This window comes from Cricetulus griseus, chromosome 5, assembly GCF_003668045.3.
Source record: "Cricetulus griseus strain 17A/GY chromosome 5, alternate assembly CriGri-PICRH-1.0, whole genome shotgun sequence".
NCBI lineage: Eukaryota > Metazoa > Chordata > Mammalia > Rodentia > Cricetidae > Cricetulus > Cricetulus griseus.
The window spans coordinates 95,378,544-95,395,798 of record NC_048598.1 but is presented as its reverse complement, the minus strand read 5'-3'; the positions used below and the strand labels follow the sequence as shown (position 1 = coordinate 95,395,798).

Below are 17,255 nucleotides of genomic sequence, written 5' to 3'. Positions count from 1 at the left end.
CTGCTCATGAGTGGGTCTGTGTCTCTGTATAGGCATCCCATCCAGCCCCTACCCTAAAATCAAAAGGGAACACAGGTAGGTTTAGCAAGATGTCACATTTGCTGCCAAACCTAACAACCTAAATTTAATCTCTGGGACCCACATGATAGAAGAAGAAAAACAACTCTTATAAGTTGTACTCTGCCCTCCACAAGTTTGCCATGGCATGAATAAAATTTAAAAAATCTTTTAAAAGTGGGGCAGGTGCCCACTGTTTCTAATGGGTTATCCTTGACGGAGAGAGAGGACTTTGGCCACTACAAATAAAAACCTATCATTTGCCAGGTGGTGGTGGCACACACCTTTAATTCCAACTCTTGGGAAGCAGAGGCAGGTAGATCTCTGAGTTCAAGGTCGGCCTGGTCTACAGAGCAAGTTCCAAGACAGCCAGAGTTATACAGAGAAACCCTGTCTGGAAAAACAAACAAAACCTATCATTTCAAGAGAAAAGTACAGTTTCCAACAGAAGATTCCAAAGGTCCAGCCTCCTTGTACTCCCAACCAACTCCCTTCATATTGAGTAGTGCTACTAACCCTGGATATTGGAGACATGGCTTCTCAGCTATGGCCAGGAGGGGGCGCACTTCATCCAGAGCGCACAGGATACCCGAGCCCTCGGACATGGACCAAAGATGGATCTGAGCACACCATCCCTGCTAGACTCGAAATGGTTCAGTCTTATACACATCCTAAGTGGGTGGTATGAGAAGGTGTAAACCTTTGTTTTGTTTTGTTTTTCTAGACAGGGTTTCTATGTGTGACAGTTGTAGCTGTCCTGGAACTCCCTCTGTAGAGCAGGCCCACCCCAAAGTCACAGAGATCTGTCTTCCTCTGCTTCCAAGTGCTGGGATTAAAGGTATGAGCCACTACTGTCTGGCTAGGTGACAACCTCTTGAAACCCTCATTTCCTAAAATGTCAACAGAAGGCTCATGTGAAATCTGGTCTTCCAAAGATCAGGGACTGGGCTAAAATACAGTGGGCCCTATAAGGCTCTAGGCACTGCTCATAAAGCCAAGTCATGAAAACAGCAAAGTTGCAGGTGTGAAAACCCAGACTAGGCCAGGAGAAGTGGCGCATACCTTTGCTCCCAGCACTCCAGAGACAGGATGTTTTCTGTGAGTTTGAGGCCAGCCTACTTTGCGTACCAAATTCCAGACCAGTCAGAATTACATAGTGAGACCCTCTCTCAATGAAACAAAAACAAACTAACAAGAAAAAAAATCCAGATTTTGGGCTAGAGGGTGGGAGTGCTGGATAGACAACTCAGCTGCTGTGAGCACTTCCTGCTGTTTCAGAGGACTTCAGTTCAAATCCCAGCCTCCACATCAGCTGGTTCCCAACTTCCTGTAACTCCAGGTCCGGGAGATACGAGATACGGTGCCTCTGGCTCTGGCTCTCTGTCTCTGTCTCGTCTCTCTCTCTCTCTCTCTCTCTCTCTCTCTCTCTCTCTCTCTCTCTCTCTCCCACACACACACACACACACACAGAGAGAGAGAGAGAGAGAGAGAGAGAGAGAGAGAGGGAGAGGGAGAGTTGTGAGTGCAATTATTTAAAGTAAATTTTCTTTTACCAGATCTGGGGCTAGGCAGATTGCTCACTTTCGCACAAGCATCAGGACATCAGTTTGAATCCCCAGAATCCACATAAAGCCTGATTACAGTGGCAAATATCTGCAACCCCGGTGTCCCAACACTGAGGGGGAGGGGGAGACAGCAGACTTCTTGAAGCTTGCAGGCCAGCTAGCCTGGCTTCCCACGGTGGGAAAACAACAAAGACACCTGTCTCTACATGGGGGCTGATAGCTGGCCCCTGAGCTTGTCTGACCTACACACACACACACACACACACACACACACACACACACACACACACACGCACGCACGCACGCACGCACGCACGCACTCACATACCCCCATACTCAAACACAAAGATTGAAAAAAAGAGAGAAGTCCAGTTCTGACATACAAAATTAGAAACCTTACATGGGCATAAGGGTTGTGGTGCCTTCCGCTGTCTTTATCCTGACCAGCACACCTGGCTTTGGAGGAATATTCTACAGGGAGAGTCATAAGGGTTTTACACGAGGACACCCGGAGCTGACACATCTGAAACAGAACTTCCCTTCCTTGATTCTAAGAGAGAGACCTCAACTAGGTGGCCAGTCCTGCAGTCAGCTGACCTGGGTACTTTTTGCTGTAGCCTCTTTTCTTGGGGACATGGATGGAGAAGGGACTCTCTCCAGTCTGGCAGTGGCTGCCAGCCATCTTTAACCTATCCCTTCAGGCACCAAACTCCAACCAACTTCAGCTGGGTCATTGCTGCTAAGGGCTCAGAGCATTGTCCCCGCCCTCAGCTTCCCTCCCCTGTGGCCATGGCCCCTCCCGTCAAAGGAAGTGAGAGAGGGGCTGTTGCAAGAGGAACTGGGGCCAGGAGTCTGAAGAAGGAGTAGGTGAAGAGCAGGGCCATGCCAAAGCCACCCCCAAGGACCCCCTGAGCCTGCACCCCTGCCACTACCCACAGGAGCCCAGACACCAGCCCTCACCATGGTAAGTTCTCCAAGGGTAGGCTCTAGGAGTAATGGCCTGGTAGCAATGCCCCTAAGCACCCTCGGAAATTGGGGCAATCGTTATGAGAATGCAGAGCCCTGGGGAAGGGAGCCTCACAGGGCAGCACAGGGCACCCCCATGTCTTCCCCCAAGAACCAAGTTCTAATCTAAGAGTGCCACATTGGCTATAGGGACCAAGACTGCAGTGTAATAGGAAGGGAGAAGGTGTCCCTGAGGCGATTACACAGTTTTCAGGGAAGGGACATGTCCCTTTCCCAGGGGCTTAGAGAATCCTCTCAGATCCTAGTCTTCCCCTGTGGTTTGAAACAAGCATTTCCCCCTATCTTGGTCTTTGTTCCCAGAGCTCATATTTGGAAGTTGGTCTAGAGATGGGAGTGTTAGGGGGGGCTCTTATTGAAAACATTCATGGGGGTCTGTGGGTTTGGTCACTGTGAGGCCACCAGTGGTGGGGCTGGTTGTGTCTCCCATGAGGGCTGTGGGGTGTGTTAGCATTGAGTGCAAGTGATGATAGGTGGTTTGACCATAAGGGTCTCAGAGGCAGATGATAGTTCCATGGTAGGGTCCTTGGCTAGTATGCTCAAGGTACTGAGTGTCATCCCTAGCATTGAAAATAAACCACCATCGTCATCATTTAACTCCCAGTTAATATTACTAAAGAGGAAACGTTGGAGATGGCAAATGACAAGGAGGAGGAAGAGAGAAAAACAGGAAAGGAGAGAAGATGGGAAGAGGAGGAGACAGGACTAGGTGACAAATGGTGGAGGGGTTCAAAAGATGAGAGACTGTGTTCCGGCTACTACAAGGATGGCAGTAAAGATACTGCAGCCAGCGATGTCACAGGTCCAAGACCTGCTGATGGTGACAAGGCTGGAGGATAAGCAACACCTGGACATGCTGTCTGTACCCAACAGCATCATGGCATGTGCAATAAAAGCCAGGGTTGGTCACACAAATCACCCCTGTGACTCCACAAAGCCATGGTCCACTTCAGCTTTTGGGTTTTGTCATTCTGTCACTGAGAATAAGGGGATGCTCATAGGAGAGGGGTAGTTGTTGGGGTTCTTGGGTTCGTAGCAGTTACAGCAAACATGACTGGAGTGGAGGCAGGGAAGCAGGGTGAGAGAGAACATCTTTGAAAGAGCCAGTGAGGGCTGAGGCTGTGCTCAGTAGGTGCAGCATTTACTGGCATGCACAAGCTTTGGGTTCCATCCAGTGAGCATCACATAAACTGGGTGTGGTACTGTGCACCTGTTGTCCCAGGACTTGGGAGGTGGAGGCAGGAGTTTAAAGCATCCTTGACTATATAGCAGGTTTAAGGCCAGCCTGGGCTCCACGAGACTCTTTCTTTAAAAAAAAAAAAAAGAAAAAGAAAAAAAAAAGAAAAGAAAAGAAACGAAAAACAGGAAGAGATTTGCTGCTTGAAAGAAAGGGAAACCCCTCCTAGGCTGCCAATGCTCTGAAATGCTTAGTCAACATACTGCTTAGCAGACAGATCTGAGGGAAGAAATGAATCAAAGTGAACAGTCATAAACCTGGAGCCAGGTATGGTGGCACACAGCTGGAGGCAGAGGCAGAGAATCATGAATTGGAGGCCAGCCTGAACTATCCAGCAAAACCTTGTCTCAATAAAACCAAAATAGGACCAAAGCTGGAGCTCAGCTGATAGTTTCCTGGGTTCCATTCCCAACACTGCATACACCAGGTCTGTCAGTCCAGAACTCCTCTGGCAGGGCAGAATTTGAGTCCCGCCCAGGCTATAAGAGACAGGTGGGCTGCAGGGAAGGAAAAGAAAGTTAAAGAGGACAGTAGGAGAGAAAGAAAAAGACAGACACTATCTACGAGAACCATAGCTGTGTCTGGGGACACTGAGAGCTTCCCAGAGGGTTGCTGAATGGCAAGATGCTGTTGAAAGAGAGCCTTTTATGGAACATGCATGCTAAGTACCTAGGAGGCTTGTAGTGGAGAAGGGTGGTTTCTTACTGTGGACAAGTCTCTGGGCGTTCCTTGTTGAGTTGTACTGTTGTGGTTGTAATGGTGAGGGTTGTTGGTTGATGGAGATCGGTGCTAACACTGGTTCTCATGGAAGGGTTGGAGGGTGGTCATCTTTGATGACAACTGGTGCTTAGTTTTGTTATTTTTAAGACATGTTTCTGTTTTTATTCATGTGTACATGTCAGTGTGATTGTGTGCCATGTGCATCAAATCCCCTAGAGCTGGATTTACTGTTGGATGTGAGCACCATATGGGTGCTGGGAACTCAACTTTGATCCTCTGAAAAAATATCAAGTGCACCTTTCTCCCTCCCCGGCTATCTTGGTGGCTGTTCTTGGTTGGGGGCTGTCCCGCACCTAAGGCAGGAAGATGGTGACCGCAAAGAAGACTGCAAAAAGTCCCTGGAATTGATCAACTCTAGGCTCCAGCTTGTTATGAAAAGTGGGAAGTACGTGCTGGGATACAAACACACTCTCAAAATGATCAGACAGGGCGGAGCCAAGTTGGTTATCCTCACCAACAGCTGCCTGACTTTGAGGAAATTTGAAATAGAATACTATGCCATGTTGGCTAAAACCAGTGTCCGTCACTACAGTGGCAATAACACTGAATTGGGCACAGCATGTGGAAAATACTACAGAGTATGCACACTGGCTATCATTGACCTAGGTGGCTCTGATATTATTAGAAGCATGCCAGAACAGACTGGTGAGAAGTAGTAAACCAGAAAAGCCTTCCTTTAATAAAACCACCAGAGCTCTTTAAATAAACACACACACACACACACACACACACACACACACACACACACACACATATATATATATATATATATATATATATATATATATCAAGTGCTTTTAACCACTGAGCCATCCCTACAGCCCCTGTCAGTGTTTGCTGCTTTGAGTTGAGGTTTCCTGTCTCCCCAGGCTGGCCTCAAATCCATGATATAGACAAGGATGACCTTGGAAATCTGATCCTCCTGCTTCTATCTCCCAAGAGCTAGGATATAGGCGTGATTCACCATGTCCTGCTGCATGCACTACTGGACATGGAACCCAGGGCTTCATGTATGTGAGGCAAGCACTCCACCAGCTGAGCTAAATCCCAGTCCTTTGTTTTTGGAAACAGTCTCATATGTCGTAAGTCATCCTTGAACTCACTATGTAGCCAAAATGACCTTAAACTCCTGTTCCTCCTGCCTCTACCCACTGTAGTTACAGGCATGTGCCACCATGCTGGAATAGATGGTGTTTAATATTAGTCATTAACTATTGGTTGTTTTCAGATGGAAACTGACTATGCTGGTTATTTGGAGCTTGAATGATTAATACTCATTTGCTGTTGGCTGTTCATTGCTAGGTTCTAGTGATGGTAACTATCAATTCGCTGTTAGATTTGGGATGGGATAGGGTTGTGTCTGTCAATGTCTGTGTGCCAGTGTGTGTGTGTGTGTGTGTGTGTGTGTGTGTGTGGTGTATAAGGTGTGTGTGCTGACTGACCACGTGTGAAGGCCAGAGGAGAACATCAGGTGCCCTGCTCTCTTGCTGCCTTATTCCCTTGAATCAGATCTCTCATTGAATCTGGAGTTAGGCTGGCAGCTAGTAGAACCCACAGATGCTTTTTGTCTCCACTTCTGTAGCACTGGGGTTCTAGATGAATTCTTGACCATGGTTGACTTTCTATATGTATGCTGCAAGTTCAAACTCAGGCTCCCATGCTTCTGTAGCAAGCACTCTTACTAAGCCATCTCTCCAGCCCCTTAGTGTGAGTTCGCTCTCACATAGATTTATTTGGGGATGGGGCATATGTAAAGGTCAGAGAACAACTTGCAGGGGTGGGTTCTCCCCTTCCACTGTTTGGGTACTGGGAATTGAACTCGGATGATCAGATTCGGCAGTAAGCACCTTTACCCTCTCAGCTATTTTTTCTGGCCCCTGGAGTATTTGATGATGGTTATCATTTTGTGCTTGCTTGTTGTCATCGTTGAACACTTTTTATTTATTTATTTTTGCTCAGCCTAGCCTCAAACTCAGTGATCCTCCTGCCTCAGCCTCCAAAAGGCTGGGATTGTTGGCATGCATCACCACTTGTGCCTGTTTGTTGTTGGTGGTGGTGGCTAGTTGATTCTGGTTGGTGGCAAGGGTGGTAGTTATATAAGCAATGTTAATGGTGGAATTATTTGTTGCTTCTGTTTGATGCACTGACTCGGAAGATCATAGCAATTTCTGTCTGTTTGACTTTCTGGAGTGTGAGCCGGTGGGGGCAGCTTTTGTTTGGTAACAGTGGTAACTTGAGGGTAAAGGTGGTTGCTTTGAAGGTTAGGGCACAAAGTGAAGGAAGGAGTCAGAGCTGAAGCTATGGTTCAGTGGCAGAGCACTTGTCTAGCAAGTTCAGGGCCCTGAGTTCCATTCCTAATACCACAAAAACAAACAAAAGGAATAAGGGGAAACTCAGAGAGATGTGTCAATGGTTAAGAGTGCTTGGTGCTCTTGCAGAGGACCAGAGCTCAGTCCTCAGCACCCACATCAGGTGCCTTAGGACTGCCGGTAACTCCAGTTCTAGGGATCCAGCTGGCCCCTATGGGTACCCACACACATACAGCACAAACACATATAGACACATGAATAAAAATGAAATAAATCTTTCATAAAAACCAGGAGGAACAAGGAGGCCATTGGCCAGAGGAATGAACCAAAAAGGAGGTATTCATCAAAGAGACTTAACAAAACCACAACTGTGGGGCTGGGGTTGTAGCTCAGTTAGTGTGGTGCTTGCCTTATGTGCATGAAGCCGGGTGTTTCATCTCAACACTACATAAACCAGTGTGGTAGTGCACACCTCTCATCACAGCACTTGGGAGATAGAAGCAAGAAGCTCAGAAGTTCAAGATCATCCTCTGCTATATAGCAACTTTGAGACCAGCCCGGGTGATATACTACCCGGTCACAAATGAACTAAAGTAACATTAATTTTTTTAATAATATTTATTTATTGTGAAGGAAGTGAATTTGCTTATGGGCCATGCAACACTTATGGAGGTCAGAGGATGGCTTCGAAGAATTTGTTCCTTCTTTTCATCGTGTAGATCCAGGGGATCAAACTTAAGTTATAAGACTTAGCAGCAAGCCCCCTTTCCCACTGAGCCATCTCACTGGCACAAGATTTTATTTACTTTTTTAAAGTGCCCGTAACTGAGCTGGGAGTGGTATAGCACACCAGTAATTTTCAGAAATCGGGAGATGGAGCCAGGAATCAGGAGGTTAAGAGGAGCCTGGATGATGAGATGCAATCTCAAAAAAAGAGAAAAAAAGGGGGGCTATTGAGATTTCTCAGAGGGTAAAGGTGCCTGCTGTCAAGCCTAATGACCTGTTTCCATCCTGAGACACATTTCTTCACGTTGCCCTCTGAGTGCAGGTGTGCTGTGTCACACAAACACACCCATACAACGTATAAATAAATAAACGAAACTTTACTTTTTAAAAAAGCATACAGAGGCTGGGCGGTGCTGGTGCAAACCTTTAATCCCACAACTCAGGGGTTCGAGACCAGCCTGGTCTACAAAAGCTAGTTCCAGGATGGCCTCCAAAGCTAGAGAAACCCTGTCTGGAAAAAACCAAAAATAAAAAAGCATACAGAATTAACCAACTGTATTAAATATGTCAGGTCTTATCTCCATGAGTTTGATTACAGAAAACAATGTGGTATTTTTTAAAAATAATGAACAATAAAGAGACTGACAGTTGATGGGACAAGAAAGATAGGAAGGAACAGGCAAGCATCTGCTTTGGGCATGGGAGCCCCTAGGCTCCTCTCTAGTACACAAATGACTAAGACCTGAGTTCCCCCAACTCGGCCCTCTGCGTGGAGAATTTGAAGAGGTATAATAGACCCCAGCTGCCTCCAGAAAGACAAAGGTCCCTACCTGTTGGCTGGCCTCTAGCTAAACCCAAAGGAAATAAACCCACTGACCCCACCCAATACAAATCCCTAACCCCAGCCCTGTGGAGGGAGAGTGAGACACTCAGCTTTGGGAGGTAAGAATGTTGTTTGCACAGTTCAGAGGTGCAGCAGGGTGTGGTCCAAAACTCCCCTGGCTGGGGAAGGCAGGTCAAGGATTCTAGGGTCACCCCTGAGGGCCAAGGGCGGGGCACAAGAGCCACCATTGGATCTGGAGCAGCTATAACATCAGGTTCATATTTCCACAGCTTGCAGGACCCTGGTAAGGAAGGAAGTGGCTCTTCTATTTCTCTCTACTCTAAAGCTCTTGCTCATCACCCCCAATTCTTTTTTTTTTCTTTTTTTATCACCCCCAATTCTAAGAGAGCTTTGTTACCAGACTTGAGGTCACAGCCTGTGCTCCCACAGGCCAGGTCCAGCCACTAGTCCTCCATAAGCCAACTAAAACAGCCAGATTAAGAGGGAAAAGCAGCAAAAGGAGATTTGGTCAATGTGGCCACGTTGGGGAAACAGCTAAGAAAAAACAGTGACACCACCTGAAGGGACTCTCTCTGGCCCGATGAGCAAGCATGGCGGCCATGGCTCTGAGAGACCTTGCCCTTCTCCCCATCTCTCTTCCTTGCTTAAAAAGTGTTAGATTGCATTCTTCAAGCTAGTCACCAAGGTCTATTCCCTTATTTGGCCACTTCCTCCTCCTGAGGCTAACTACCAAGGTGCTATGAAAGTATTGAAGTCCAGCAATCAAATGTCCCTCTCGGCTCACCTAATTAACATGCCCATTTAAAATTAAACACCTCATCCTAACACAGGGTTTCCTCTTTACCTTTATAGACCACCATTTTCCTATGAGCCACTTCTGTCACCTCTGTATCCAGAGGCAGTCCTGTCTTCCCCTCCGGGACAAATACTCCTGCCCCTTTCCCTTGCCCCCTTCCCCTTCCCCTTCTCCCTCATCCTCTGTCTCCTGTCTTTGTCTCTTATGCCCTGCCCTCTGTCCCTCTGGGGCAAATAAATCTCCTTTGTGCTGAGAACTTGGACTTGGGGTCCCGATCCAATACTAATCTCGTTCACACACACACCCCAAGTCCATCTTCAAGGCCCTGAAATGGGGTTAAGTTTAATTAGAGGTCAGAGTTGCACTTATCTGTGTAGTTCCTAGTGAAGGTGTGGTCCTGCCCACAACTGACCCATCCGTGTCTCTGCCATAAGGTGGTCTAAGAAGTCAGGCTCCTCTGGCTGGCCCTGGATTTAAGCCTTCTCTTCTCTCTGCATGATAATCCTCAGGGATTATCTTTGAGTCCGCTGTATCAATATTCTGATAGCCAAAGTGAGGCACACTAGTATTTTTGTAGACTATGTTCACCCAGCTAAGATGGTTATAGTTGGCATATCTGGGGCAAATTCTAAAGCTCCACTGTTCAACTCTTCCTCCTGCCTTGGGCCCACTGGGGCTGGCCAAGTTCAAAGCTGACACCCATAGTGATGATGGGGAATGTTAGTATCATCTGACAAGCTTTGCCTTGTTGAATCTGTGCAGCTGCCCCATGACATTTACTGCTTTTGGAGTTCTTGTTTTTCAAATAAAGAAATGGAGGCAAGGAGACCAAGCAAGCTGCTGGACAAACAAAAAGTGGAAGACGATTTCAGCTTGGTCCCTTTAAGAGGCCACTTCCCTTAGTAGTCATCTTGGCTATGGCTTCCTCTTCCTTCTTCTAGAAGATGAGAGCTCACCTAGGGCTTGCCGTGAGCAGCTGATAGTGATTGCTGTCTATAGCCTCTGAGCATCCTCCTGGCCTTATTTGAACCTGGGCTCTCCACTCAAAGAAGCTAGGATTCTGGAGTTTCACTCCCACCATGCATGCATATCCAAGGCCTTCTTGACCCTTGAGGTCAAGTTGCATGTTTAGCTTTGGGTGATATACCCACCTAGCCTTTGCACCCTAAAACATAGCCTCCCCCTTGGGGACTAGCTTCATCAACTTGTGGCACCACTCAAGAACTTCAAGAGCAACCTAGGCCAGGCCTGTACCTACTCTAAGCACTGATAGAAATCAGGAAGTGTGCTCACTACACTGCAGAGCTTACAAGCCTGAGCCCTAAAATGCCACCACCTTGACCACAAACAGCCCCTCCCTTCAATAGCACCAAGAAGGCTGTCATGCCATCTTCCACCTCCACCCTCCCACCCCGCCACCTCCCATGTAGGCAGAGGTAGCTGAAGAGCTAGAGGAAGAATCTGCCTGCCACTTCTCACCATAGCCACCTCCAGCCCCTCAGTATCTTTCACAAGAGACAGCAGATTGAGTCATATTTAGCTTGTGGTCAACTGAGACCACAAACCTATTTGTTGCAACTCCCCCCACCCACAGCTCAAGGAAGGAACTTAGGAACACACAGTTTCAACTTGAACCAGGGAGACAAAGGAGTTCTTGAGGGGGCACGAAGGACAATCTTACTCCCTTGGCACTTTTTAATTCAGTTATTTGGTTGTTTAGCTAGATTTGGGTTTTTAAAATATTTATTTATTTTTATTGTACCAAGTGCATACAGAGCACTCACTAAGAGGCCAAAAGAGGGCGTCAGATTCCTTGGAACTAGAGTTACAGTCAGCCTCAGCTGGGAGCCACCATGTGGATGCTGGGAACCCGTGCGCTGCAAGAACAGCCAGTGCTCCTAACTGTTGGGCCAGCACTACCATACCCCATAGCCAGTTTGAGACAAGGTCTCATGTAGTCCAGACTAGCATCCAACTCACTGTGTAGCTGAGGATGCTGATGAACTCCTGATCATTCTGCCTCCACTGCATGAATAACAGGGTTCAAGGTGTCTACCATCACACCCAGTTTATGTTGTGCTGGAGATGGAAACCAGACAACCCATTGCAAGCGGAGCAACACCCCACACCCTTGCCTCCACCTCATGAGTAGCTAGGAGTACACACAGGAATGCATGGATGGTTTTATGACATAGCAGAGCTCAGAGAAACTGGAAGAGCTTGGATATTGGAAGGAGTCAGGACAGACAGGGAGTGAACACCATGAGCCTGAAGAGACAGAAGACACTGAGCAGTGTGAAGAGGGGGGAAGAACAGAAAGAGGAACCCGGCTTGAAAGGCCAGAGGGGCCAACCACAGCTGGTCTTGCAGCCTCTGACCTTGAGGCACCAAAGTTTTCTCTTCTGAAAAATGGACCTAATAATAATAGTACCACCAGACTCTGTGTGCTGAAAGGAAAAGTTGAGGTAATCCACTTAAAAATCCTGGTCACAGAACTATAACAATGGCTCAGCAGTGAACAGCACCGATGCTCTATCATGAGAATGGAAGCTAAGAGGCCAGCATCCATGTCCCTCAAATGTGTATTAGCTCCTTGTCCTAAAGATCCAACTAACACCCTCTTCTGGCTTCTGCATGCACACCCCACATAGCCACACACTTGTACACACGTTTATATATGCATACATAAATACATAATACACACCTACACTTCATTTTTAAGTTCAGTCATGTAGGTCATGAGTTAGTCATGGGGGTGTAGGCCAGTTGGTAGAGGGCTTGGCTTGTATGCAGGAAGTCCTGGGTTTGGATCCCTAGCACTTCGAAAACCCCAATTAGTGGGTAAGCATATGTCCTCTCACGACTTGGGAGGTAGAGTCAATAGATCAGAATCTCAAGATCAGCTTTGGCTACATAACAGGTGTGAGGCTGGCCTGTACTACATGACCCTGCCTCTTTAAATTGTGTGTGTGTGTGTGTGTGTGTGTGTGTGTGTGTGTGTGTGTGTGTGTCTGTCCTTGATTTTCCTAGAACTCACTATGTAGACCAGGCTGGCCTCAAACTAACAGAGATCCATCTGTCCCCGCCTCTGCCTCCAAATGGATGGGATTAAGGGCATGATGGTGCCTTAATTAAAAAATAATAATAAAGGGCTGGAGAGATGGCTCAGCAGTTAAGAGCACTTCCAGAGGTCCTGAGTTCAATTCCCAGCAACCACACGGTGGCTCACAGCCATCCATAGTGAGATCTGGTGCCCTCTTCTGGCCTGAAGGCATACATGCAGGCAGAACACTGTATATATAATAAATAAATAAATCTTAAATAAATAAAAATAAAGGCAAACAAGATGTCTCAGTGGGTAAAGGCACTTGCTGAACAACCCTAGTTCTCGGAGTTTGATCCCGAACCCATAAATGTGGCTAGAGAGAAGAGACTCCATAGCACTGCCTTCGGGCCTCCACACAGGAACACCACTCACGGCATGCACCTGAGTGCACATACAATAGTGATAAATAAAAAATTTATAAACGAAAGAGAAAAAAGAAGTTTAGTAAGGACCGAAAGTGAAACTTAATGGCAGAACACATAGTACATGGAAGTCTTGGGATTCCATTCCCGGCACTGAAAAGTTAGGCACTCATGATGTTGAAGCAGAGGGGTCAGTAGTTCAAGACCAGCCTGGGCTATATAGCAATCCCGGGCCATTTAGGACTTCTGAGGAAGGCTCTGCACCCAAGCAAGAAGCTTAACCTGAGCAGCAAATGAACATCAGGAAGTTAACCATGGCTGCTGTTGTTATTACATTGTAGTCGCCAAACAAGAGCCTTTCCCTGACGCTTTGGAGCTAGGATCCACTCCCTGTCCCATCAGCCACTTACACAACCTGCATGTCCACACCCCAGCTCTTCTCCACACCCCAACCATCAGCCAAGAGAATGGCAGATTTGACTTTCAGTGTCATGCCAAACCCATGAATGACTACAACCCTAATTTTCATGGTCTGTCTTCACCAACTTTCTCTGTTGTTCCTGTCATGCAAACAGGAAGCACCGGCTACTGTGACCCGACCTCTCTCCCCAGCCTCTGTCCTTCCTCTTCTCAGCCAGACTGGCTGGTGGTGGGTCCTCACTGTCCTCTATATCTCCCACTTTCTCAGAGGGCTGTCACCTTTCGGTAGCTCAGAAAGTTCCTTGCAGCTCCCAACACATTTTAACACAGTTTTATCCCACCTGGTCCACTGCTTGTCCTGGATACCTCTGACCTCCCAGGCAGCTCTTCCTTAGCCTCTCCGGGTATACGGGGTATGCGTCTCCTTTAACAGCTGCACCCTGCTGCATTCCATGAGCTTCTCCCTCCTGTCTCTTTCAAGTAGAGATCGTGTTGCATAACATCCTGCACTCTCTTTTTTTTGCAGTGCTGCATGTAAGACAGGAATAAAACCCAGCAACGAAGGTCTGGGGTCAACCTTCATAATATTATAATCCTCTACTCTAGTAAAGGATGATGTGGTCTGTGGTAGAGCCCCTACATCAACTTCCTCAGTGAGGGATTGAGGGCGTGGCTCAGGGGTGGAGCCCTCCCCCCCCTCCAGAATTCCTCTAAGTGAAGGGCTTAGAATTAGAATGCCTGCTTAGCATGTGTGATGCCCTGGTGTTCATCCCCTGTTTCAGCAAAAAGGGAAGAAGAGGGGAGGAAAAGGATGGAAGGAAGGAAAAGGAATTCATGTAATCCTCTGTAATGCAGAGGAAAAGTTATGGATTCTAAAAAATGTGTCTGCAAATCTGAATGTAGTCACACTAGTGGCTCCAAAATGCAGTGAAGCCACCAGATGTACCCACCTACAAAAGGTCTCAAATGCAAGCTCAAGAGGGATACTAAGATGGATTGTTGGGGGGTGAGGTGTTCATTATAAGTTATTAATATAGCCAGGTGATGTTGGCACATGCCTTTAATCCCAGCACTCAGGAAGCAGAAGCAGGTGGATCTCTGTGGGTTGGAGGCCAGCCTGGTCTACAAAGCGAGTTCCAGGACAGCCAGGACTGTTACACAGAGAAACCCTGTCTGGGGGGGGGGGGAGTTATTAACACCATGGACAGACAGGCCGAGTTACAGAAGTGTAGCCCAGGCTCTGAGAAGAGCTCAAACCCCAGTACCAGAGATAGACAATGTGGCAGGGACTCTAAAGAGAGAAAATCAAGGTCATTTGACACAAGTGGGAGTCTCAATAGTCCCCTTCCAAGGATGGAGGAGGTTTTACAGCACAAGCCTACAGACAGGGTCTCTGATTGTCCAGCAGGAGGCAGGGAAAGGGTGGAGCACGAGTGTGGCTGGGCTCTTTGATGTAAACTAATTTCCCCTGATAAGAACCCCAGTACCTGGTATTCTGCTGGCTAATGGCTCTTGAAGAGTCTCAGGAGGGAGCCTGCTGGCATCTGTGAGAGTGCAAAGGCTTCTTGAACTGTGTAGCAGCTGGATTCTAATGTTACTTTCTTTCGTTCTTCCCTTCCTTTTTTTTTTTTTTAAAAAATGTTTATTTTATGTACATTGGTGTTTTGCCTGCATGAATGAATGTCTTTATGAGGGCATTGGATCCTCTCATAATAGGAGTTATGAACAGTTGTGAGCTGCCATGTGGGTGCTGGGAATTGAACCCGAGTCCTCTGGAAGAGCAGTCAGTGCTCTTAACCGCTGAGCCATCCCTCCTGCCCCCCTTCCTTCTTTTCTTTCCTTTTTTTTTTTTTGTTTTGTTTTTTGAGACAGAGTTTCTCTGTGTGTGGCCTTGGCTGTCCTGGAACTAGCTCTGTAGACCAGGCTGTCCTCAAACTCACAGAGATCCGCCTGCCTCTATCTCCTGAGTGCTGGGATCAAAGGTGTGTGCCACCATTGCCCATCACCCAGCTCTCTTTACTTCTTTTAATTATTATTTTAATTTCAAAGGTGTATGCATGTTTTGCCTACATGTATGTCTGTATACAGCGTGGGTGTCTGGTGTCCAAGGAAGCCAAAATAGTGCACTGGACCCTCTGAGTTTGGAGTTACAGACAGTTATAGCCCACCATGTGGGTGCTGGTGAAACTGAAGGTGGGTCCTCTACAAGAGCAGCAACTCTTAGCCCTCACTCCAATGCCCTGAAACTTAACTTTTTTTGTTGGTTTGGGTTTGGATTATATTATATCACACGAGCTGGCCTGGAACTCACCGTCTACTTGCCTCAGCTACAGAGTTCTGGAATTATAGGCGTGACTGTGTGTGTGTGTGTGTGTGTGTGTGTGTGTGCACATCACTGCACCTGGCTCAAACTTGAGTGTCAGCAAATTACATGGGTAGAAAACTCCACACCTGACCTCATGCGGCAGCCCCAGAAAAACTCAGGTGCACTACATAGGATGTATAAAATGACCTTCAGGGTTTTGCCAAATACCTCATGGCTGAGCAGTCCTCTCTGTACAAACTCCATGAGCAGTATAAGCAGCGCCGAAGAGGACTGGGAGGTGGTTGACAGGATGTGTTTGGATTCAGCCTCTGTAGGGAGTCTTTCTCTGTTCCAGCAGCTCCCAAATAAAGACCTGGAGACTTCTTACTAATTGTGAAAGCTCAGCCTTAGCTCAGGCTTGTTTCTAACTAGCTCTTATAACTTCAATGAACCTGTTTTTATTAATCCACATGCTGTCATGTGTCTTGGGGCTTTTTCCTTTCCTCCTGCATGTCCTGTTCCCTCTGTGTCCAGCTGGCGACACCCTCCCCCATGTCTTCTCAGAGCTCTCTCTGTCCGGAAGTCCTGTCTATACCTTCTGCCTAGCTACTGGCCATTTAGCTTTTTGTTAAAGCAGCCACAGTGGTGTATCTCTACACAGTGTAATCAAATATCTTGCAACAAGCCTCTAATCTCCAGGTGTCTTGAATGGTCTCCAGCTGTACATGGCGTTAAACAAACACCCACCCCAAGCATGAAGCAGCAAGTATCTAAAATGACCTTCGGGCTATGTATAACTGTAAAGGAAACATCAATGAATTTCCTGTTGAGACTTGGGCCCTAGCCCCAAGATATCTTATGTGTGCTAATATTCCACAATTAAATATGTTTTCGAGACAGGGTATCATGTGCCCCAGGCTAACCTCCAACTGACCATATTATAACTGATGATGTACTTGAATTTATTCTCCAGCCTTTACCTCCTGAACACTGTGATGAGAGGTGTACACCAACAATGTCTGTTGTATGCAGTGCTGGGGTTGTAGCCCGAGATTTGAGCATTCTAGACTAGGCAACTGCTCTACCAAATGAATCACATTTGGGGGAGGCAGTAAAGATGTATTTATTTATTGTGTCTGTGTAGATGTATGTGCAGGTGTTTACACGCAGAGAAGGCCGTACATGCTTGCACTAGGAGACCAGAAGAGGGTGGAGAGGGTGCCAGGGTCCTCTTCCATCACATTCTACCTGTTCTTCTGAGCCAGCATCTCTTCCTGAACCTCTTGCTGCTATGCCAAAGCCCACAAACTCCAGTAATCTTCCTGTCTCTGCACACTGCACCCAGAACTGGGGTTACAGGCAATTTTGAGGGGTACCCAGCTTATCACACAGTAGATCTAAACTTCAGTCCTCATGATTTTGGAGCAAGTGCTCTTAACTGCCAACCCATCTCTTCAGATTTTTTTAAATTAATTTTCTTTATTTAAATGTTATGTTTGCTTAACAAAAAGCAGTTTAGAAGTTATTTGGTTATTTGGTGAAAGCATATTTTCACATTCAGTTACCCTTTATTTTTCTTATAAATCCTGGAACAGGATTTTTTCCTTAGCATCACTTTCAAAAAAATTAACATTTGATATCACCAGTTTCAAATCATCCCATCGGGAAGGATGCTCTTTTTTCATTTTTTTAAAATTATTTTTAATTACTCATATTTACTATCAA

The 17,255-nt window shown here is 46.8% G+C and overlaps 1 protein-coding gene and 1 pseudogene across 1 annotated transcript in view; both read left to right on the top strand.

Annotated features, from left to right (window-relative positions):
* The first annotated feature begins 2,411 nt into the window (after positions 1 to 2,411).
* The window catches only part of Myo1f (myosin IF), a 46,319-nt gene continuing 31,475 nt past the window's right edge, over positions 2,412 to 17,255 (top strand). Inside the window, 2 exon segments of the mRNA XM_035445842.1 lie at positions 2,412 to 2,433; positions 2,490 to 2,590. Of these exon segments, the coding sequence (XP_035301733.1) occupies positions 2,412 to 2,433; positions 2,490 to 2,590 (123 nt within the window).
* On the top strand, positions 4,969 to 5,362 carry LOC107980351 (annotated as a pseudogene).